At 28.2% G+C, this 25974-nt stretch overlaps 1 protein-coding gene across 2 annotated transcripts in view; it reads right to left on the reverse strand.

Annotated features, from left to right (window-relative positions):
* Positions 1-4335: 4335 nt before the first annotated feature.
* The window catches only part of LOC134833556 (post-GPI attachment to proteins factor 6), a 57560-nt gene continuing 35921 nt past the window's right edge, over positions 4336-25974 (reverse strand). For both annotated transcript variants that reach the window (XM_063847916.1, XM_063847917.1), the window contains exons 2-7: positions 21074-21797; positions 13833-13944; positions 13214-13273; positions 10094-10173; positions 6866-7804; positions 4336-5826 (exon numbers count right to left, since the gene is read on the reverse strand). In XM_063847916.1, coding sequence (XP_063703986.1) covers positions 4664-5826; positions 6866-7804; positions 10094-10173; positions 13214-13273; positions 13833-13944; positions 21074-21524 — 2805 coding nt within the window. In that variant the 5' untranslated portion in view covers positions 21525-21797 and the 3' untranslated portion in view covers positions 4336-4663. The remainder of the gene's footprint in view (positions 5827-6865; positions 7805-10093; positions 10174-13213; positions 13274-13832; positions 13945-21073; positions 21798-25974) is intronic.

Below are 25974 nucleotides of genomic sequence, written 5' to 3' on the forward strand. Positions count from 1 at the left end.
AAAACCTAATTTTATTAAATTTTTAATTTAAGTCAAAGTTTAAGATTTATTTATTTTTCTAAGCTTTTGATTTAAGTTTTAAAGACGAAAAAAATATTACTTAAACTGTATCTTAAAATATTTATGAGACTTAAGCTTAAGTTAATGAATAAGTTGATTAATTTTTGACTTTTTTACTTAATTACTTAAGTTGACTTGACTTTAGGTCAAAAAAATGTTATTATTTCACTTAATTTTTAATTGAGGCCCAAACCTTAAAATAATTTTTTTAATTTTAATTTAAAAAAAAAATTATCTTATTTTAAGTACTTAAAAATTTTCAAAACTTAAGCTTCAATAAAGTTTCAAAAAACGTTTTGACTTAAAAGCTGAAATTTAAGAATAAAATCATATGAGTTTTAATTTTTTTTTCATAAAAAATATTAATTTTGTAAATAAATTTCTTTATTATGTCTTAATGTTAACTTAAGGGACTTAATTTTGACTTAAGTGACTTAGTTTTGACTTAAGTTAACTTAAGTTTAAGTCGAAAAAATTAAAATTATTTTAATAAAATTTTAATTTAAGTCAAAAATTATTTTAAACCAATTATTTCTAGTTTAATTTAAAATTTTTTGGCAACCCTGACACTCTCCTAACAACGCACGTTACTTGACGGCGCTCTGGAAAACGTTAAGACATACTTTTATAATTAGCATTTTTGTGCATGTTCTTCATGTATGAATAAATATTGTGTTTATTTAGAAATTAATTTGAAATTGAGATGTGGTCACGGATGCACTCCACGATGACAAAAGCGCAAATATCCGGTGCAACGAACGTCAATGAACTACTTTTCGGCGTGGAAATCATCACTTTATGCCGAACATGTGAGTATTTTGCTTCCCCATATTTTTTGTGTGTGCGGGAAAATTTATTCATTTATTTTGGTTATAATAACAACACAAAATTCACAAATGAATGTAAATAAAGTAATTTAAAACAAAATATCGACAAAATACGACGGCAATGACGAAAGAAGCGATTGATTGAATGAATTTTCGGTGCAGAATTCCGTTAACAGAATTTTCGCATTTGAATTTTTGTTTGACACGAAACTGGGACGCATTATGCTAAAAGTTCATGGCAATGTTTACTTAACTTATGTACACATGCCGACAATGTATATTGAGCGATGCGCGGCTGTCTACTTCAAGTTCACTATCATTCGCCAGCAGTTTGTAGTGTACTTTATCTTCAGTGTAACAGATATTAATTATTAGCTTTGAATGACGTAAAGAACACTTAACATTATTATTGTTGTAGTTTTTATTTAGAAATCAATGAAAAATTACCTATGCAAAGTTTACTTCCAGATCGAGAAAGGTCAAAAGATGTTCCTGTTCACCTTTGTTCCTGCTTTTGTTTCTTTTTTTGCCGACGAGTGAAGGCGACTTGTACTTGACGAATAACGGAACGGATTTTCAGCACGTTTGAATTTTTGTGTTCAGCGCATGTTCAGCAAAGATTTTTTTGAATTATCACAGAAGCTGGGGACCGTTATTATTGTATAAATAAAAAAATAAATTCGGGAAATAATTATTTTTTAATAATTTCTTGTTTTCACACGCAATGGGACAAAATTAGCTTTTTTTAAGACCCTGGGATCTTGAAAATAAGGCCCTCAAACTCATTCATGAAGATTTTTCGAAATTTTTATTTTTATAATATTAAGAATTTAGAGAAAAACGTCGCATTTTGTAATTAGAGACAAATGTCAAATCAAATCGTCGATGACATTTAATGTGAACAAACAATTTTGAATTAAATTTGGAAATTTGTTTCATCAAAATCGATCAAAATCATCTTTAGAACAATTTTAGGCTTAAAAGATCAGAAATCATTTTTAGAATATGAATCATTTTATGAATATTTATTCAATTTTAGGCTTAAAAGTGATCAAAAAATTACTTTTAAAAAAATCAGCGTTTTTACTTCCAATCGCTGATTTTTTTGTTTCGTCAAATATCGACCCAATATAAACAAAAATCATCTTTAGAATGAATATTTATTCAATTTTAAGCTTAAAACTGATCAAAAAATTACTTTTAAAAAAATCAGCGTTTTTACTTCCAATCGCTGATTTTTTTGTTTCGTCAAATATCGACCCAATATGAACAGAAATCATCTTTAGAATGAATATTTATTCAATTTTAAGCTTAAAACTGATCAAAAAATTACTTTTAAAAAAATCAGCGTTTTTACTTCCAATCGCTGATTTTTTTGTTTCGTCAAATATCGACCCAATATGAACAGAAATCATCTTTAGAATGAATATTTATTCAATTTTAGGCTTAAAACTGATCAAAAAATGACTTGTAAAAAAATCAGCGTTTTTACTTCCAAACGCTGATTTTTTTGTTTCGTCAAATATCGACCCAATATGATCAGAAATCATCTTTAGAATGAATATTTATTCAATTTTAGGCTTAAAAGTTATCAAAAAATGACTTGTAAAAAAATCAGCGTTTTTACTTCCAATCGCTGATTTTTTTGTTTCGTCAAATATCGACCCAATATGAACAAAAATCATCTTTAGAATGAATATTTATTCAATTTTAGGCTTAAAACTGATCAAAAAATGACTTGCAAAAAAATCAGCGTTTTTACTTCCAATCGCTGATTTTTTTGTTTCGTCAAATATCGACCCAATATGATCAGAAATCATCTTTAGAATGAATATTTATTCAATTTTAGGCTTAAAAGTGATCAAAAAATGACTTGTAAAAAAATCAGCGTTTTTACTTCCAATCGCTGATTTTTTTGTTTCGTCAAATATCGACCCAATATGAACAAAAATCATCTTTAGAATGAATATTTATTCAATTTTAGGCTTAAAATTTTAGGCTGATCAAAAAATGACTTGTAAAAAAATCAGCGTTTTTACTTCCAAACGCTGATTTTTTTGTTTCGTCAAATATCGACCCAATATGATCAGAAATCATCTTTAGAATGAATATTTATGTAATTTTAGGCTTAAAACTGATCAAAAAATGACATGTAAAAAAAATCAGCGTTTTTACTACCAAATGCTGATTTTTTTGTTTCGTCAAATATCAACCCAATATGAACAAAAATCATATTTAGAATGAATATTTATTCAATTTTAGGCTTAAAAAAAAATGATCAAAAAAATCAGCGTTTTTACTTCCAATCGCTGATTTTTTTGTTTCGTCAAATATCGACCCAAAAAAATCAGCGTTTACTGATCAAAAAATTACTTGTAAAAAAATCAGCGTTTTTACTTCCAATCGCTGATTTTTTTGTTTCGTCAAATATCGACCCAATATGATCAGAAATCATCTTTAGAATGAATATTTATTCAATTTTAGGCTTAAAACTGATCAAAAAATTACTTTTAAAAAAATCAGCGTTTTTACTTCCAATCGCTGATTTTTTTGTTTCGTCAAATATCGACCCAATATGATCAGAAATCATCTTTAGAATGAATATTTATTCAATTTTAGGCTTAAAAGTTATCAAAAAATGACTTGTAAAAAAATCAGCGTTTTTACTTCCAAACGCTGATTTTTTTGTTTCGTCAAATATCGACCCAATATGAACAAAAATCATCTTTAGAATGAATATTTATTCAATTTTAGGCTTAAAAGTTATCAAAAAATGACTTGCAAAAAAATCAGCGTTTTTACTTCCAATCGCTGATTTTTTTGTTTCGTCAAATATCGACCCAATATGAACAAAAATCATCTTTAGAATGAATATTTATTCAATTTTAGGCTTAAAAGTGATCAAAAAATTACTTGCAAAAAATCAGCGTTTTTACTTCCAATCGCTGATTTTTTTGTTTCGTCAAATATCGACCCAATATGATCAGAAATCATCTTTAGAATGAATATTTATGTAATTTTAGGCTTAAAACTGATCAAAAAATGACATGTAAAAAAATCAGCGTTTTTACATCCAAACTCTGATTTTTTTGTTTCGTCAAATATCGACCCAATATGATCAGAAATCATCTTTAGAATGAATATTTATTCAATTTTAGGCTTAAAACTGGTCAAAAAATGACTTGCAAAAAAATCAGAGGCTATAATTTTTAGCAAACGACAGAAAAAATAAAAAATCATTAAAAAATTATTATTTACCTCATTCAAAGGAGTAAAATAAAAATAATCCTCTGAAGCCATTTAAAAATCAGCAACACATTTTCTGTAAAATATTTTTCCATTTTATTAACTTTTCCTATTACAAGTTAATCGTGCAGTTTTATTACAATTATTTTTTATTTTTTTTTGTCATATTTTTTTTTATTTTACATCTAAATACGTTCTAAATTTCCACTCAATTTTTGTTCACAGTTTTCTATTTTTTTTTCATAATTATTTTTTTTTTTAATTTTTCGTTCGTAGAGAAACTTTTTACTGTTTTTTGTTGTAATGATAATAACTTTCATAATAAATAGGTACTTATTTTAATTAATATTTCAAAATCAGTAAATTCGGTCCATTTGCTGTTCATGACATTAATTTTGATTTTTTTCTTTATTTTTTTTTATAATTTTTATAGAGTGCATTTATTTTTTCTTCGTGCAATATGACCATTTAACCTAACAGTTATTTGAGGACGAATTGTCTGAATCCAGTAAATAAATGGTGACCGGATGCTAGCACTTTGGTTTAAAAGTCTCGCGATTCGGCAGGAGACACAAGAGACTCAGTGCCATGACCATGTGCCAAATCGAGTGAACAATGTGGTAATTTTGCTTCGTCTGGAGGAATGCGTAGCAAACGAGTCCGATCATCACAAGAATCGCACCGAGCGGCAAATACAAGGCCAGATAATTCTTGGAAGGAAACCATTTCTTCGTTTTGCGGCACCGAAAGCCCCAACTGAACGAGATGATGCAAACGCCCGTGAGTGCCGGCGCCAAAAACACCCACAAAGATTGCTTATTCAACTCCGTGCCGAATGCCAGCAAAATGGCGCCAAACATGTGAAGAAGTGAGACAAGGGTCTGTCGAATGTGCGACATGGCAATCAAGGTCACCCAAATCGCAAGAAGTCCACAGTAGAAATCGCAAAATTGCAACACGCCAATTTTGACGAGACAAAAACTGTATTCCTCCTCGCCCGAATCGCAGGCATGATAGAACGTCGAGAAGAACATGGCAAAGAAATAAATCACAGATTCGGTGTAGTACTCGCGACGAATCGCAAAATAAATGCTCGGAATGAAAAGTAAGTTGCTGAGTGTCAACATGAGTGATGCCACGAGGAGCGACAAGCTGGACGGCACTTGACTGTCTTCCGTGCAATCCCATCCGCGGTAATTCCGGAGACATAAACACGTGCTGAACACAAATCCGCCCGACATGTAGTGGTAACACCTTCCGTTCCTGCCGCATCTGCCAGCAACGCATGGCGACGAACTGATCGTGAACACGACCGTCGAGTTGCACGTGTGATCTGTGGCAACACCTTGTTCCGTCACAAATTTCTGATGCACTTCGAAAAGGCGCGAAACTTCTTGATACCGATCTGTGCATTTGCTGTCCATCATGCATTCCTTAATTTTGAGCGTTTCCGTTTCATTTAGCGCTGCCAAGCATTTTTCGCGTAATAAGCAGTCGATATACTGCGTTTTTGCCTTTGCGCAGGAACAAGAGTGGTCCATGTCGTATAATAAATCCATATTTTTCTTGATAAACTCTTTGACACTGTCGATTATGGTGACACGAGCTGCGGTTTCGGCGCCATGACAAAAGAGGCCCAAAGTTACCCACCATTTGCCACTTTCGGGGAATGGGACGTGGATTAGGCCGGTACCTGTAAGTTTAAAAGAAAAATAAAAATGTTTTTTTTAAGAAACAATTGCCCTAAAAATTAAAAAAAAAACGAAATTTCTAGAATTTTGCCCCAATGCAACATCTTAATTTTTTAATTTTGTCCAAATTTTTAAAATTTTACCCTAATGCATATTTAAAAATTTAGCCCCAATGCAAATTTCAGAGTTTTTGTCCCTATTTGAAACTTCGTCCCAGTGTTCATTCAAATACTTTTAAGGTTTGCCCCAATGCAAATTCATAAATTTTGCCCTAATGGAAATTTTTAAATTTTGTCCCAATTTGAAACTTCGTCCCATTGTTCATTCTAAAATTTTAAAGTTTGCCCCAATGCAAATTCATAAATTTTGCCCTAATGGAAATTTTTAAATTTTGTCATTCTAAAATTTTAAATTTTGCCCCAATTTTTTAAATTTTGCCCCAATTTGGAAATTCTATAAATGGTTCATTCTAAAAGGTTTGCCCCAATTTGAAACTTTGTATTAATATTCTAAAATTTTAAGGTTTGCCCCACAAATTCATAAATTTTGCCCTTCATAATGGAAATTTTTAAATTTTGTCCCAATTTGAAACTTCGTCCCATTGTTCATTCTAAAATTTTAAAGTTTGCCCCAATGCAAATTCATAAATTTTGCCCTAATGGAAATTTTTAAATTTTGTCCCAATTTGAAACTTTGTCCCATTAGATATTCTAAAATTTTAAAGGTTTGCCCCAGTGCAAATTCATAAATTTTGCCCTAATGCAAATTTATTAATTTTGTCCGTATTTGAAACTTTGTCCCATTGAACATTCTAAAATTTTTAAGTTTGCCCCAATGCAAATTCATAAATTTTGCCCTAATGGAAATTTTTAAATTTTATCCCAATTCGGAACTTCGTCCCATTAGATATTATAAAATTTTTAAGGTTTGCCCCAATGCAAATTCATAAATTTTGCCCCAATGCAAATTCTTAATGATTTCTTAAAGAAATTTTCTGTCAAAAAAATTGGAAGATAATTTTCTTAGCATTAATGGTCTCACCTGTATCTGTGTCCGTATTGTTAATGACACTCGTCGCGGGAAAAACTGAATTCCCATAAATGCATTTGTCCGGCCATTGAGGAATCCCAGGCTCTTCCAGCCTCATACAAATCACAATTGTTTGATTGCTGTGCAAAATTACTTTCGTTTCCTCATAACCGCCTTCCGTATCGACAAGTTTCTCCGCAATCAATTCTCCGTCATCGACATCGTCTTTAATCCGTGGCGGACTTTCGATGAAATTTCCCTTAATATCAAGTTTCATAGCGATCGCGAAGCTTAAAGTGCCTCCAATATCGTAAACATCGCCCACATCGAATTTCATCGCAGTTGGCATGCCTCCGGTCAGATTGAGACTAACGGGAACCGTTCCATTCTCATCTGGCAACAAGTCGTAGTCAAACATGAAAAATTCGCGGTACGTTTGTCGCAGCAACGGATAATGAACGAATTTGCGACCAGCGCGTTCGATAATCTCCTCGCCTTCTTCGGGTTCTTCGAGATTTTCCGTGTCTTCATGGAATGTCAGCGAAACAGCAAATTCCACTTCGCCATTGAAAGAAGTCGCATTGCCGTCAATTAGAACGAATTCCAAGTCGACATAGTGCCAGGCATTCTCTTGCGGATAAAATTCAATTGCCACCTCGCCACTCTGATTGACAGCCATTATTGTGTTGTGGAGGTAGGACTTGAGCGACGGCAGTCCATTTGATTGCACGTAGAAACCCATGTCTGGACATGATTGACAAGGTTTTGTTATTCGCATGTGCCACGTTACAATCGCAACATTGCTCGGCACATAGAATTTGTAGCACATGGCGTCGCTGCTGTTCACCGAGAGACGATTCGTGTGCAGCAACTCGGGATGAATTATAATGGGTTGTATTTGAATGACGGCCATTTCCGATAACAAGAGCGTTTCGCAGGACGGCGAGAGACCTGCAAGTGGAAAATTGTGTCAGTTAATTTGATGATTATGCCATTGAACGAGTTTTTAATGCAAGCAGGCAGCTCATTAAACGTGCGACAGATTTTTAAGTGGTGTCGTTGACTGCGTTTTTAGAGTGCGAGATGCTAACTATTCAAAAAGGTAGGTTCAAATGGTTTTAATTAAAATTGTAATTAGCGCGTTTTTTTCAATTCTATGATAGTTTTTATGAAATTTTTTTTCTTGGGTTCTTAAATCCTGGGAATTTTTTAAATGTCACGATAGATCAAGATAGATAAATTTTAATTTTTTAAATTTATTATAAATTTATGATCAAAAAAGTAGATATTTTTTAATAAAATTTAAAAAAAAATATTAAAAATAAATTTAAAAAATAAAATAAAAAATTTTGTTGAAGAATGCTCAAAAATTATTTTTTTTAATTCGGTTCCCGGATTTTATTATGTTCTCTAAGTTCGTGTTAATTTTATAATTTTTTTTTATTTAAAAATCACGTACGAACTTTTAAATACAGTATAATCTCCCAAAATGGGCAATTCTGAGATTCGGCATATTCTGAAATTGGGCACCCCAATTTCTATGAAAATTTAACCAAAAATTCAAGTTTTATGTTTATTTAGAATATTTTCAATAAAAAATGGTTTATAATTGTCTAAAATGTCATAAAAAAGAGTTTATACTACAAAACACTCAAAGTTTTAATGAATTCAAAGAAAACAATTTTTTTTAATTTTTCAAAGAAAATTATTATTTTTGTTGAAATTTTTTGTTAAGTATGATATATTCAGCTAATTTAAATAATTTTTTTGGTAAAACTGACCAAACATTAAAAATTTTCTCGAAAAAAATGATATTTTCATGAATTTGGAGGTGCCCAATTTGAGAATAAAAATTCTCTAATTCGTACACTTATTTGAATTTTGGGTGCCCATTTTGGGAGATTATACTGTATTGAGCTGGAAAATCGGGAACGGGCTAAAATTGAAGCTTTTGGTTATAAACAAATTTTGTTTTAGGTTTTTAAAATTTTTTGAAAATCCTAATAATCCTAAAATCCTTGAAATTAATATTCAACATATTTGAAGTAAATTATATCAATTCAATAATTTTTTGAAAACTTTTTCAATATTTAAGATTAAGAAAATAAAATTCGTAAAATTTTATACAATTCTTTTATACAAAAAAAAAAATTTTTGTTTAATTTTTACAAAAATTTTCAAAAGTTTTTAACTTCATTGCATCTATCAAAACATTTATTTAAATAACTTTAGGGCACTCCAAATGAAAATCAAAAATAAAGTCCGACGCCCCACTTTAAAAGTCAAAAATCCAATGGGGCAAAAAAAAAGTTAAAAATTTCATCAAAAATTGCGGTTTTTTTAGAATTTTTTTTAAAAAGTTTTAAATTTTTAATAATTTTTGTTTAAAAAATCGTAATTTAACTTTCTTATTTAATTTTTTTTTACAAAATTACTGAATTTATTTTTCAAATTTTTTTGACAGTATTTATTTTTTATGAATTTTTTTTTCCTTAATTTTTAATATGTAATATTTTGAAATCTATTTTAAATTAACAAATCTCAAAAAAGGTAATAAAAAAAATTTAATAAAAAATATTTAACACTAAAAAATAGTTAAAAATTTTGTCATTTTGTATGAAAATAGTATTTCAATTTTTTTCAAAAATTTTCAAAAATTTTGGACTTTATTTTGATTTTCATTTTGAGCAGCCTTACTGAAAATTTCCAAAAGCTTTTAACTTCATTGCACCTATCAAATATTTAAATTAACTTTAACCTATAAAAAAAAGATATTTTGGATTTTTTTTTAATTTAAAACTTGAAATTGTTGAACCTATTTAATAAAAACAGATTTTCGAAATTTTGTGTCATTTTCGAATGTTTTTGAACGTAAAAGCCCAAAAATTTTCATTTTTTTCAATTTAATTTTTAGGGAGACTCTTTTAAGCGTTTTTATTTTTTAAAGTTCTTTAAATTTAATCAAGGGCGACAAACAAAAAAAAACAGTCAACGACAACTTCTTTTTAATGAAAAATTTAAAAAAATATATGAAATACAAAAAAAAATCTCGGAAAAAAAACATCATATTTTACAATTATTATGATGATCATCAACTTTTTTTTCGCCTACTTAAAAATTTATTCAAACGAAAATAAAAAGTGTAAAATAATTTTTTTCTCTTTTCTCCCACTTTTTATTCAGATTTCCATTTTTAACTGAAAAAAAAAACTTCATTTTGCATGAATTAAAAGTACTCACCTTGCTGTTCGATGCGCTCATTATTGGGATCTGTCCACGAAATGAAGCCAATTCCAAACCAATTTCCAAACTTTGGTCCACTGCTCGGCCAGGCACGACATAACAATAATAATAATACCAGAAGCAGCAGCAGCAAAACAAAAATGTCGACAAAAAGAGGCAGCAACGTGCAGGCACGACAATGAAGTCAAATCCAATTGTTATATTATTTTATCCACAAGCCGCACGTGTGTCGTTCGTTCATTTTTGTGTGTGGAGGAGATTCGCAGCAAACATAAGGAGAGAAGAAAATAATAATGGTATAAATTATCGATTACCATAATAAATGCAACACATGTTCATTTCTAAACTGAAGCGAACATGTGAGTGTGTGTGTGTGTTGGCTAAATAAAACGGTCGAGACAGGATACAACTGTGAAAAATTTGGGTCTCGAAACCTAAAAATTCGTGCGGTATGTCATGAAAAATTTGAAAAATGCGGAAATTTAATAGAAAAACGCTTTTTATTAATTTTTTAAAAATCGTAATAAAGCATCAAAGTAAAATAATAAAATTTTGCAATTCTAAAAAGTTTAATATTTAGTCAAATTTATTAAAAATTTCAAATAAAATTATCAAAAATTTTTAGAAATTTTCGGAAATTGATTTTGATAGAAAGCTTTTGATTTTTTTCAATTAAAAAAAAAACAACGAATAAAAATTAAAAATTTTTTTTTATAATTTTCTTTGAAAGTTTAAAAAAAACAAAATATTTTTTAACAAATTTTTCATCAAATTGAAAATAACTTAAAATTTTAATAAAAAAAATATTTTAAAAAAATTGAATTTTTAGTAAAAAAAATTCTAATTCATTTAATTTTTTTAGAAAACAAAATGATGCCCAAAAAATCATTTTTTTTTTAAATATTTTCAATAAAATTATTTTTAAAAAAATTATTATTTCAGATCTTTTTCTATAAAGATTTTTTTTAATGAAAATATATTAAAATAAATTTTAAAAAATTTTATTATTTTTTTTAAATGTTCGAAAAAAACTTTTTAAAAATAATTAATTAAAAATTTATTCGATTTTTTTTAAATTATAAATTTCTGTAAATCAAATTTAAAAAAAAATTGGAAAAAAATAAATTCATGTTTAAGCTTTCTATATTTTTTTCAAAAGAACTTAAAAATCTCCTTTAAAATCAATTTTCAACGATTTCGAGACATGAATTTTTCTCAGAAGTAGCGTACCTCGCCTGTGACTGTTAAAAATAAATTGCGAAGGATTTTGTTCATCGAACCACTATGAGAATTAAGTTGAGTGCGTGTTTTGAATTTTTATCATACATAAATCTGTTTGTTAAGTGGACTAAAAATGTGTAATATTTTGTGATTCTGCCGGCACCGAGAGAACGGCATTTGCGAGCGTCCAACTCACATCCAAAGTTGAAGTCGAGAAAAAACAGTTAACAACTCTCTCTCTTGAAATGCGAACATTTTCATTTGTACCAGTGTGTCATAAAACAATATCATTATTTTATTATGCATGTGTGTCTCTCTGTTGCTCCTGCTGCCGCTTGCCTACAATGTGTGTGTGTGTGAGGAAAAGCTTTTGTCACATCGACGAGAGAGACAGAAATATTTATGTGAGTGTTACAAAACGTTCGGCACACAAAACGTTATGAATATTGAATAGAATCATGGCAATGCAAGACGACAAGGAAATTATCGTTTTTATTCCTAATGCGATCATTATTATGTGCTTTTTCATTCGTTTTGCATTCGTTATGAGTACGAGTCTCGGAAATAATTGAATTTGCAAAAGGTTAATAGAGAGAATTTCCCACAAAACGGATATAATCTAATTTTTTGCTTTGAGTGAAATGCAAATGAAATGCAATTGCTTCGGATTATTTTGTACATTTTCAATACCTTAATGCCGTTTTAGGAAATGTATGAAATACAAAATGGAAAATCTTTTAATGGAGCTTCTACCTCTGTTTATAGGTAAAAAAAATTAGTTAAAAATTTATTTAGACTCTTTTTTTAATCTAAATTTTTAAACCAAGATAGGTTTAATGCAAAAAAAAATTTTTATTTAAAATTGCCTTGCCTGAAATATTGGCAAAAAAATTGAAAAAATTCAATTAAAAAAAAATATTATTTATTTTTAAAATTTGGTCAAATTATCCATACAAAGTAAATATTAAATTATGTTCTTGAAAATAATTTTAAGATTCAAAAATGGGAGTTTTATAGTTTTTTTTGTTTTAATAAAAAAATTTAAATAAAATTATTTTTTTTTTTATAAAATGACCAAATTAAAACAATTTATGTTAAAAAATTAAATTCAATTTAAAATTAAATTTAAAACTTAAAATTTTATAATTAATTTATTCAAATATAAATTAATTTAATTTTTTTCTTTAAATTTTTTAATTTTTAAAAAATAATTTTAATTAATTATTTATTTTATTTTTTTTAATTTATTGTTGCGCCATCCATTTACGACTTTTTATTTATTAAATTTTAATTAATTTAACGTAATTTTTAGCAATAATTTAAAATTTATCAAAAAAATATTTTAATTTTTAAAAAATAAATTTTAATTAAAAAACTATGTATCTTATTTATTTTAAAATTTTTTTATTTTGCGCTTAAATATTATTAAAAATGTCAAAAATTTAAATAAATCTTAACTTAATATTTTTTCTTTTTTTTTTTGAAATATTTTTAGTGCAAAAATTTTAAGTTATCGAAAATCTATAAAAAATAAGATAAAAAGGTTTTTTCTAAAAAAAAATAATTTTTTTATAGAGAAAAGTGTACGTCCTCATTTGACTTTTTTTAAGGAACAATAAATTTTTAAATTAATTTTGAAATTACTCATAAGCACTGAAAATTCAAATTTTGATTTTTCACTAAAACTTCTCTGACCTGGTATGCCTCTTAACATATCAAAATTTTGCATTAATTCTCGTTTTTGAGCTAAAATTCTCTATGTAAATTTTCTCTAAGCTCTCTTCTGAACTTGATGAACTTATTTTCAAAAGGTACTTTTCATAAGAATATTGGACTCATAGAACAAAATCCTCTGCCCGTAAAATATTTTTTCCTAGAAAAAAAACCATCACTTACTCTATGCTCAAACGCCGCATTTGCCCATCCGACTTGAACTGAAGCGTATGGATCTCATAACTGCAAATAAAAGAGAGAAAAAAAACATTAAATGAAGAAATTTAAGTCAAACACGAACATTTTGTGAGTATGTTTTTTTCCTGGTTTCTGATAAGCGAAATAAGCACAAGACCGACGAACATTTACATATCGGGTCGCACGGCATGCCATTTGCTATTCATTCCGATACATTCCAATAAAATGGAAAAAATGCCTGAATTATGCATCACATTTGAGTGAAATTATATTTTAATTTTTAATGTGCGTGGAATTTTTTTTCCTTGTTAATTTTTTGCTCTCATTCAAGGTAATTGAGAAAAAAAATAAAAAAAAATGGAGCAACACAACAAAAGAGAATTTCTGAATACACGAGGAAGGCATTAGAATGGCGGACTTGAAAAATAATTTTTTAAACGTTTTCCGGCTGCTTTTTCTGGCTTTGCTGTGTTAACGTTAGAAATTTCATTGTTTTAATGGAACGATACACTCAGCCAAGTGAGCACCGGTCGACATTTTTAACATATTGCTTCAATTCGCTTTTATTTTTGTATTTTTTTTTTCAGTTGTTCCGCATACTTACCGTTGATCGGCATCTAAAAAATGCTTCGGAAAGGTAATATTTTCTGGACTAATGACAGGATAACTGCCAGCTTTCAAATGTAGAGTTATGTCTTGTGGAGTACATTGGCGAGCTGCAAATAAACAAAAAAAAGAGAGAATGTTAATATTTGTCAATTTACCGCCGAGCTACAAATTTTAGCGCAAACCACTCATTATCGGTTTTGAACCGTAATAAATGTGATGTGTGTGAGTGAGGAAAAAGGAGGCAACACCGAAGATGGACTCCTGCCCCAATAAACGATTATCAAGTGATTTACGAGGGATTTTCGGTGGTACGCGTCACAATAGAATACGTCTTGAACGCCATTAACGGCAGGCAATAAATGTACATTTTTCGGGCGATGCGAAGACATTAATCACGAAAAAGTAATTTTAAAAGTCAACACACCACCATTATGCCTTGAAATATTGACATTAAGCTCAATTACTCGACTTAAATTTATTGTGATGAAGTGACTTGCCCTGCGGATTGAAAAGGTATGAGATTGACTTTAAAGTTTTAACTCCTTGTAATTTAATTATTTTTTTAAATTTTTTTTCGAAGTTCATAAGTTTCATCAACTGCATATCCAACAAATCAATTTTGCCAGAACAATTCTGAAACGAGATGAAATAAACTTCTTTACTTGAGAATCTTAAGGGATCAATCTAACTATCATCTTAAAAGACATTTTTAACACTCTTTGAAATACGTGAATAGAGTCATTCTATATAAGGAAAATTATTTTTGCAAAAGGTAAAACTACTGCAATCGGATAAACCAGGTTCTAACATTCAAAGAGCGGTACTACAAGGCAAATGATAGCCAACGTTCACTCATTTATTGGATGACCAACTTTATATTCGGGCGATTGCCTTCCAACCTTAAGGCAATCGAAAGCTTTGTAACATTATTTCGCGAAGCTATTACATCTCATCTGCTTATTTATCTCAAAGTTGCTGAGGATAGAAAAAAGTCCTATTGAAACTACAAGAGAATTTTTCCGTATCAAACAAACAAATCACTTTATTTTTCATGCCAGTTGAATCGTTGATGTAAAGGCTAGCGATTGACTCTTACCAACACCTCTCATTTCCCTTCTTATTCTCAAAAAACTATAAATAAATGAATGTACTAAGAAAATGTTCATATGAGGAGGCTCTCTGTCGTAAGGTAATGGAAACGCTGAAGGGAGAAGATGTCACTATGAGTGTTTAATCCACAAATAAAAAATACCTTTGTAACTTCACTTGAGATGCCACTTATGGGTTTACGAAAAGCTAAAACTAAAAACTGAAAAAGACATGAGCCATTTGACGAATTCTTTCGGATATATTTGGTGGATCTGCTGAAGTAGATTTATTTAGCTCCTCAATGGATTAAATATCCAAATGGAACCTCATTTGTCCAACCATTTTGGTCCTTCAGGTTGTTAATATGATTCCTTCAAGTGATTATTTTAATATTTTGAAGGTTGTTTCAATCCCTTGAAACCTCTTTTTTGTGGCTAAAATTGAATAACTCCTAAGAAAGTTAACTCATATAACTAAAGATGTCAATCTCGCTCCATTTCAATCCGTAGGGTAATAGAGAATATCCCAAAAAGCTAACGAGATCTAAAAGTCATAATGTAAGTAATGAGGTGTCGACAATGCCCTTAGTTGATGACATGCCGCCGTCAAAAGTTTCAGAACAAAGAAAAACCCAACAAAAAAAAGTTGAAAAGAAAACACATAAAATTCTTGTTGTTGTTGTGTGGAATGTAGTTGTAGTCAATATGTCTGCTCATCTCTCGCTCCTTTTGCCAGTCACTTATTTGGCAAGACCCATACGGCAAAACGACACACAGACACACGGATTGAACAAAGAAAAATATGTTTGGTTTATGTTAAATATTTGAGTCGAGTTTTGTTGAAGGCTACATATTAAAAATGTAACAAAAATAGAAGGATGTGGAAAAACATCATTCATGTACTATAAAAAAAACACACACACACACACGAACACAGACAAAAAGTAAAGTTGGGACGAAACAGACGGAATTTTTCCATTTTCTTTTATGACCAATGTTAACTTTGTCTTTATATCTCGACTTGGTGTATGTCAAAAATTGCTAGACTGCAACAAATAACCAAAATAATGATTTTCCTCCGAAAACAAAATATCAAAAAATTTCGTCTCACCCTATTTCGTGTCACGGAGAAAAACAAAACACACAAATTATGTATGAGATGATAATAGAAACGGCCTTATCTCGTAAACGAACGTAAGAGGTACAAAGAAAGACGAAAAAAATGATGATATAAATCTGGTTGATTCGACAAGCAAGACAAAAAAGTCTTACTTTTGCAAATAATTTTTGCAAGTTGGCAAATATTGTGCGAAAGAATGAATGAGAACAATGTCATCGCATTCAATGTAGAACAAAATGGAAAATGAAAGGAGGGAAGAAAATAACCGCAAGAAAATTAGAGTAACACAAAATTGTATGGAAATAAGATTTCAGGTTGCTATTCTTTGCTCGAAGACAATAAAAAATTATTATTATTAATAAAATATTTTTACAAACTTTCACTTTTTGTTTTTTATAGCATTTTATTACATTTTTGTTTGAATTCTTGTGGAAAATTTAAATGGAAGAGAAAGTAAAGTTCACGAGAAAATTATTGTTTGATAAGTGAGAGGAAAATTATTGTGATTTTTTTAGCTCAGTGATTTTTTGTTAAAAGAAATCTTTTTTTAAATACTTCTTCTTGAGAGTTATTTATAATAAATAAAATTTATAATAAAATATTTAAAAAAAAAAATTGATAATGTGCATAAAAGAAAATGTTCAAGATTGAGAATTTTTAATATAAAAAAAATAATTTGATTTTTATATTTTTTCTGAAAAGGGTTTTTTGTTCTTTTTACCGCATTTCGAAGAAAAAATGCGGTATTAAATTTGACTTGTCGTATGTGTGAGTGTGTGTGTGTCAGTAACGCTGTGCCCCAAAATTTTTCAAAAATCAAGGAGATTTCGATGAAAATCATCTTTAGAATGAATATTTATTCAATTTTAGCTTTGAAATTTATCAAAAGTTTGTTAGATCTTGACTTGAAAAATCTCATGACCGTTTTTCTTCTTTTCCGAATATTCGGTCATGAAAAAATTTTTACCGCAATTTGAAGAAAAAATGCTGTATTGAACTCGATTTGTGTGTGTGTGAGGATCCTGAAGGTCTGTGGGCAGTCCCTTGGGTTGTGAGGTGTATGGAATTGTGAAAGGGCCATGAGGAGTACGAAAATGTGAAATTAGGGGTACAAAATTATGAAATATATGCATTTCAATGGAAAAAGTCTGTAGTTGATAAAAAGTTCGGAAAATTGAAATGAGGATTATGAAATTGTAAAGTGAGGACTACAATAAAGAGTAGGTATTTAATATCGGAATGCGGTATAGTAAGTCGTTCTTTAGACAAAGAAAATATTTTTTTAAATATTATTTTAAATACTTTTTTTTTCTTTTATTTATAAAAATTAAATATTTATATTTTAAGAATTTTTAAATTTTTAATAAAAATATTTATATTTGTTTTTATTCATTTTATTTTTTAATTAAAACTTTTTAGCAACAAAAAGGTTTGAACTAATTTTTTTTCACTTTTTTGTATTCAATTAATTTTTGACTATTTTTTAATTTTTTTTTTTTTAATTAAATTTTTTAATTTTTTTAAAAAACATTTTCTAAAAGAGAAAAAACTTTGAAAAATAAAAAAAACATCAAATAGAAAATATTTTTCAATATTTGGTATTTTTATAGACTTATAAAATTTTTATATCGAAGAAATGTAAAAAATTCCTGAACAACACATTCTTCCAAAAAAAAATGTTCATTCAATGGAGAAATATTGAGCCTTAAAACTCGATAAATTGGCTTGTCACTCCGTCTTAATAATACTTTTACGTATAATTTTTGTCGTGTGACAAAGTGTGACTTTGCCTTTTCATTATATTCATTAATTTCCTCCTTTTATATTTATTTTCTATTTCACTTTTTTTTTATGACAAAGACGCGACGATGAAGATCAAAGCAATTATATTTCCTATTTTCCGTTTGACGCCCGCCTCATTTCCCGAATGAATTAAATGACTCGTGAAATTAAAGTTGACAAAAATTTGGTCTCCACTTTTTTCGCAAGAGGAAGAGCGAAAAATCTGGTTCTACGAAAGAAAAACCATCATTATAATCTCTCGCATTATAGAAAGGTGTTCACATTACATTTTATAAATATAATAATGAGCTAAATTGGTTTATATATTACCATGCGTATGTGATATCGAGACCTTTTTTCCCTATTTTGCTTCCCATTGTAAGTGTGCTGCTCGTTATTATTATGTGATTTTCTTATAATTTTTCCTCGTTTTAATGGGAAAATGTCTTCGCAATGGCTCTCAGACGTCTTTTGTAAGCAAAAAAAAATCTTTTCTTGTACCTGAGCAGATATTTTGCATGACGACAAGAGTTGAATATCAATTCGTCGTCATTCAGAAATCGATCAAAAAATATTCCTCACATCCTTACATCATCGTCATCATCATCGTGGGACAAACGAGGAGCAGAAAAAAGGTATGCCATCATTTTAAATCTCTCCTTTTATACGAATTTTGTGTAAATTGTCGAAAATCTAACGACAACGTCAACAACAACCTGCTTTGCATGAAAGCGAATCGAGTCGAATATAAATTATTATTGATTTGTCGAAAGGAAAAAAAGACGAGAGAAAAAAAGTAGGCAGCAAAAAAAAGTGATTTTGATTTGTTTGTTCTCTGGATTTCATTTGATTTATTTACTTTTCATTTCAGGCATGTACGCAAAAATTGTATATTTATCCAATCCCCTTGAAAAATCTTCTTAAACTTTTATTTCATTTTTTTTAATGCGTTTCGTATGAAATATTTCTGTTTTTTTTTCTTTCGTCCATCCGATTTTTTTTTCATTAAAAATTATCATAAAAAAATATTTTTTAATTATTAATTTTAATATTTTTTTAAAGATAAAATTTTATTCTTTTTTATTTTAATTTAAAATTTTAATTTTTAATCTAAAAGTTATTAAAATTGTCAATATGGAATTTTTTGTTTTTTTTTTCATCTAAAAATCTTGATAAAAAACAATTAGTTCAATATTTTTGTGATTTTAACAAAAACTGGAAATTTTATGGTTTTCAATCAAAATATTTTATATTTTTTCTAGAGATTTTTTATTTATTTTTATTTTTATTAAATTGGAATTTTTTATTCAAATCAATTTTATTTTAACTAAGTTTTTCAATTTTAGGTTGAAAAAATTAAAAATCCAAGAAATATTAATTAAATTTATTAAATGTTTTTAATAAATTATTAAATATATTATTAATTAAAAAATAATAAATAAATATTAAAAAAATAATTTTTAATTAACCCAAACACTACTTTTAGGCATTGATATTTGTTAGAATTTCTTAAGTTTGGCTCAAAATTTGAATTGGATGTGAAAGTTTAAGCCTTTTTTAACAATTTCTGTTGAAACTTGACCAACTTTTTGAATTCGTTATCAATTTGGCCAATGATAAGAAAAGGGTTGTTTTTTGCATGGTTTTTCAAACGCAATTTTCGGAGGAAAAATTTTTAGTAATTCAGAAAAAAATCCATTGGGGATATAATTTAGCACTAAAACTAACACATCCATGCGGAAATTTGGTGAAATTTGCCCTTTTATTGACTGAGATATGCTCGCAAACATCGGTGTTGCGAAAACGCAACGTCAGCCAATAGACAGTATTAAAGGTAGAATATATGAAATATTAAAGTTCCACAAATAAAGAGTGGTTATGATGTTTAATTGTCTAAAAACACCTCTAAACTAATTTAAAAGAGCTTAAAAGTGCAAACAAATATTGACATGAACTTTTTTCTTCACAAAGCGATGCTCTGAGGGGGGCATAAAAAGAAAAATTACATCAAAATTGTTCAAAAATAAGGAAAACTAAATTAACACGACCTCAAAAGTATCCGAATTTCATTTATTTTATTTTAAAAAGTTTTTGGCAAATTTAGGTTTAGCTCAAAAAATTAAAAATCCAAGAAATATTAATTAAATTTAAAAATTAAATTTTTGAGCAAACATTTGGTTTTTAAAAATTTAAAAATTATAATGAATTTGGCCGAAAACCATGTTTCTCTATGTTAGGCCACAGCTATCAATGCAGTATTGTTTGTAGTCTAAATGGCTCTCACTATACCAAATTTCATCAAAAAATTCCAACGTTTTCTCAAAATGGCCACAAATGGGTTAAAGAAAAAAATATCATGAAAAAATAAAAGCGCTCCCGTAACTCGCTTTAACAATTTTAAAACATTTTTTTTTTCATTTTTTATTTTGATGTATGTTTGAATAAAATGAAATGAAAATCAATATCTCTCCCACTCTTTTGCTTTATAACATCGATTCTCAAGATTTTTTTTTCTTCAACAAGCTCAAGCCACTTATCATGAACGTAAATATTTATTTGTCTTGTAAAGCAAAAAAAAAATAACTGAATGAAAGGATAAGGTTGCCGTGAAACGATTTCTCGATAACAAAAAAAAAAATGATGATAAAAATTGAGCACCGATCGACAAGGATTCCAATTTTTTTCTTGACATGTCTGTAACTGTTGAATTATTTATTTAACGCGCTTTGATTACCTCTGAAATATTTACTGTGAGCAATAAAACGACGTATTATCTTTATGAAAAATTTAAATAAAGAAACGAGAGTTAACGGGACTCATTAAACCGAATTGCTTAACCGGATTTAAATTTTCCATGATTTTTCCCAAAAATTTTCTCAAATTTTATTTTTCCACATTACTCAAGAGAATCTCCTGATTATTTTAATTTTAATAAAAATTTTTTTCAAGTTTTTTTCGAACTTTGATTTTCCAATTTTTCCAAGAAAAAATAATTCTTTTAAAAATTTCCAACGGTTAAATTTTTTAAAATATTTAATTCGTCTTCTGCTAATTCAACCATGCTGTCATATTTTTATTGAAAAAAAATTTGCCTACAAAACTAATTCATACTTCTTTATAAAAAAGTTTGAATTAGCAAAATGAACAAAGACACATCGCTACGGACAAACGGACAGACCAAAAAGAAAGACAGAAAATTGATTTTTTTTCAAAATAATTTTGAAAAGCGGCAAAAATAATACTTACTAAAGGCACTTTTGGATTCCTCGTACGCCTTAAAGCTAAACAATGCCGTTTGTGTGTCCACGGGAATGCGAAAATGTAGTATTGATACATCCTTGTAAGCTGTATATTTGAGTAACGTATTTGATGGCAGTCGTACTAATGGTATTTGTTTTTCATTAGTTATGTTATTATTACTATCATTGGAGTTGCTGTTGCTGCTACTGCTGCTGTGGTTGCTATTTGTGTTTGTCTTAATTTGTTCTCGTATTAAATTATTACTGCGATTTGTCGTAATGGAAGATGTCTCCTCGGACGCAACAAACATGGGTTGTTGTAACAAATAAAGGGTCACCGAAATTGTGGCACCGGCCGTTAATAACGTCGAGAGAAAGCGACGGAATTTGTCCCTTTGTGACGACGACAATTTCTTCCGTTTCGCAATTGACAATAAATCATTTTGCGGAGGAGACATTTTTCAATTGCCCCGGACAACAAAAAGGATTCCAATAATTGATGGATTCAAACTCAAGTTTTTTTTGGGGAGGACAACTTTTTTTTTTTTTAATTATTTTCCCCTTTCACTTCGACGATGATGGTTGATGAAGTGAGAAACATTCTTCGTTCACTTTTGCAGACAACGAGTCGCTGTTTTGGATTTGCTTGGTGCCGTTGAAATGTAATAAGGAGCATATGGTGTCATTATGTCTGTCGTTAATAATGTTATGAGATCATCCACTTTGGTGTGCTGAAAAGAGAGAAAAATAAGAAAAATACATAAATATAATTGATTATGGACGTTTTTATTTTATTTTTTGCAAAAAAAAAAGATATTGAGTGTCATAAATTCTTTCTTGTTTGTTTGATGGATTCTTTTCCGATTCTGTTGCTTTTTTTCTGTGGGAAAATTTTATCTTCATGGCTATCATATTTTAGATTGGATACAAAAATTGATATTTTTCTTTTTGAATGGATTGAAAAAAGAAAAAAGTAAGATAAATATCAATTATTTGAATTTCGTGAAACAAATTTTTTGTAAATGTCTCGAAATTGATCCAAAATAATTATTTTTATTTCGTCAAAATTTTTCAAAAAATTAAAGAAAAACTTAAAATTTATAAATTTTTTAAAATTAAAATTTTTATTAAAAAAAAAAATTAAAAAATATTTTAAAATTTAAATAAAACTAATTATTTTCAAATTAATTTTTTTTAATTAATTTTTTTTTAAATTTATTTGATCTCTTTCATGTATTTTGATTATTTTCATAAAACTGAAAAAATATTTAAAAATAAAATTAAATAGGGGTTTAAAATTAAAAATTTAAAAATATTTAAAATATTGATTTTTTTTTTATTAATTATTTATAAAATATCTACATTTTAAATAAAAATCAAAGTCGAGACAATTTTCAATCAAATTTAAAATCAAACAAAAAAAGCTTAAATTGTTTGTTTCGACTGCATTTTCGACCTTTTACCGCTAAAACCATATGAAAAGTATCAAAAAGTTCATCGTTTCCAAACAAAGATAACCTCAAAACATGGTTTACTTTGCAAAACAAAAAAAAATTATTCATAAATATTTAAAATTTTAACTTTTCCAAAGTTACTCACGAACATACACACACTGCACTCAAAAGAAGAAAAACCATAAAGAAAATTTCAAAATAAACTAGGATTAATGATTATTACGTGTGAGTGTACGTTGCCGGGTGCCTCCAACATATTTCTCGGTGTCATACATATTCATGATTATTATACATATTGTTACATGCTTCAAGTAAAAACAAAGAACTAAATGAGAACAAAGTAAAGTTTTAAATGGTGATCGTAGATATGTTTGTTAATTTTTTCTTCATACTTTTTTCTTTGCAAAAACGCCTTCATCATCATCAACATTATTATAATTTTCTTACATGCGAAATATAAAAAGGAAATGAGCGTGTTTTAAATTGCATGGGTTTGAAAAAGTCAAGTTTTTAGGTCCTGTAACTCGGAAAAGAGGAACATTAATTATTTTTACAAAAAAAAAAAAAATTAAAAAATCCAATAAATTTTAAAAAAATTAATTTTAAAAAAAATTAAAATAATTTAAATAGAAAAATAAAAAATAAATAAATTATTAAAATTGCAAATGCAAAATTGCAAAAATTGCAAAAATTAAAATTGTTTTAAATTTTGAAAGAAAAAACTTTTTTTTTAACCACTGGGTATTACTGTTGTGTAGCCACCTTGTAATAAAAAAGAGCTTTAAACTTGTGCTTGCTTGTTACAGTCCATCACAAAAATGTCACGAAAATTTAAAAATACGAAGAACAGCAAAAGTAAAAGTTTATTCATAAAGTTCTAAAAAAAAGTAGAATTGTGATGGAAAAAAGGAAGAAAAAAAAGTTATCGTAAATATATATTATTAAGACTTTTATTATTATTATTTTATAAATATTGCCCGTAAGACAAGTTTTTTTTTATTTTTTTTCGTCATTGTCAACGTCGTGACTTGATAAGAAAAACTTTTTCTTGTAACATATTGTTAGTTAGCTGCCATTTAGATAAATGTAATTTTAATGAAAAACGGTCGTCGTCGTTTTCGTGATTCTCGCCATTATGTCTCCCGAGCATGGGGGGGAAACTCTCCTTTTTCATCATCATCATCATCATAATCATTTTGCGATAATGACAGAGAAAAATCTTAAAAAATCATAAAAAAAAATTGCAATGTCAAAAAATAAACATCTTCCTTAATTGATTGTCATCTGTTGTTTTTGCGATGCTAACACGAGAATTTTACGGGATTTACGCTTTTTATGATAATTAAACACACTTTTATAGAATTTTAATTAAATTGTCGCACACATCCTCGTCCTCTTTCACATAAAAGAATTTATAAAAAAAAAAGTTTCCGTCACACAAAAAAAATATATAACTGGAAAATAACAAAATCATTATCGTTGTTTGAGCATCATTATGCAGGCTGGCTGGCTCATTTGCAATTATACATATAATTTTATTTAAAATTGAAAAAAAAAACAAAATATTTACATTTTTGTCATTGTTCGTACAGATTCTTAGTGGATAATTAACAAAATGTGGAAAATTGGTGTTTCGAAAATTTTTTGAAATGTGCATTGGGTCAAATTTTTTTAATGTCAATCATATTAAAATATCAACTGGGGCAAAAATTTTGAATGTTCAGCCAAAGTTATCAAATATGCATTGGGTCAGTTATTAAATGTGCATTAGGTCAATTATATTAAAATGTCAACTGGGGCAAAAATCTTGTTTTTTTATTGGGCCAAAATTATCAAATGTGCATTGGGCCAAAAATCTTAAATCTGCAAATTGCCATCTGGGACAAATGCCACGAGTATAAAACTTTCAATTCCTTAATGTGCACTGGGACGAAAATTGATTTTTAAAAATATTTTTTTCGTTAAAATTCTTTTTAGAAAATCTTTAAAATAAAATCTTAAATTTACGCAAAAAAAAATTCCCAAAAAAAAAAATAAATTTTTCATAAATTTATTTTTTAAACTTGTTTTAATATCAGATTTTTTTTTTGTTTTTTTTTAATATTTTTTTTTTTTATTTTTAATTATAATAATTATTTTTTTATACCTAATTTTTTTTAAATAAGTTTTAAATTTTAAATAAATGGGATAAATCGATATTTTTCTTTTAAAGCATGCCTTCAAAGTTAAAAACTAATTTTTAAATTGTAAAAAACTATTTTTCTACAAGAAAAACTTAAATGCCTGAAACCCCGAACCAATAACCGTAACTGATAAAATTTTCCTTCCACTCTTTTACTTTGAAATTAAACATTAAGCTAATTTGAAAGAAGTTTAAGAAGCAGCACCAAATAGCGTGTACCGTAGTGTTCAAATTAGTTCTTAAAACATTTTTATATTATTTTTTAATGAACGACTAACACGAAAGGACTACTAAATGCAAAAAGATGGGATAGAGAAACTTTTTTTTATTATACGACACTTGTAACTTCTTTCTCATTCTTTCTTCATCATTTACATCTCAATCAACATTAAACTTTTATTGTCATACTCCAGGGAAACATAAAAGATTATATTTTTCTCATTTTCCCGACGCGCCATTGTCCGAGGTTGCGCCGCCGTTCAAAAAGAAGATTGAAACAGCAAAACTTTGTCTTTTCCTTCTTTTTCTTGCTTGAACTGAAAAAAATGTCACATAATTATTAGACCTCGAACGCTTGTTGCTGCACAAAATTGCTCGCTTATCCTTTAAGCCCGCGCGACAATCTCACAAATTTTCGTTGCAAAATCTCACCTGCCTGAAATTTTTTTTTTTTTTGAAACAAATAACGAAACATGAAAAAGCGAAAATTCTTTTATTATCGAAGATAACACAAATCAACACTTCTCGTATGTACCTTTGTTACCGGAGCTCACTTGTAATTCTACGCACATTTTCTCGTATCATGACATATCAAAACATTTGTATTTGCGCACCGTTTTGCCGTCGTTGCCGATGATGATAACAAGAGAACTGGGAAAACAGTAAAAGAAGGCTCAACCTATATAATTTATTGCACATAACTTCGTTTTCTAACGCATTTTATTGCCTTGCGAAATACTTTTTTGTTTGTTTTTACCGCATTTCTGAGAAAAAACTACGGTTTTATTCTGGTTTTGACGGTAACGAGCCAGATCACTTGATTTAAAATTTTTAAATAAACCACGTGGTTAATTTTTTTAAAAATAAGTCACGCGGTCAAAAAAATTTATTAAACCACGTGATTAAAAAAAATTATAATAAAGTAGGCGGTTCAAAAATTTAACTAACCACGTGGATAACAAAAATTTAAGTACCACTTTTATTTTTTTAACTACTTAGTTTACTTAATTTATTTTAACCACGTGATTATTTAAATTTTTTACCCACGAGGTT

The sequence above is a fragment of the Culicoides brevitarsis genome, chromosome 3 (genome assembly GCF_036172545.1).
Source record: "Culicoides brevitarsis isolate CSIRO-B50_1 chromosome 3, AGI_CSIRO_Cbre_v1, whole genome shotgun sequence".
Lineage (NCBI taxonomy): Eukaryota > Metazoa > Arthropoda > Insecta > Diptera > Ceratopogonidae > Culicoides > Culicoides brevitarsis.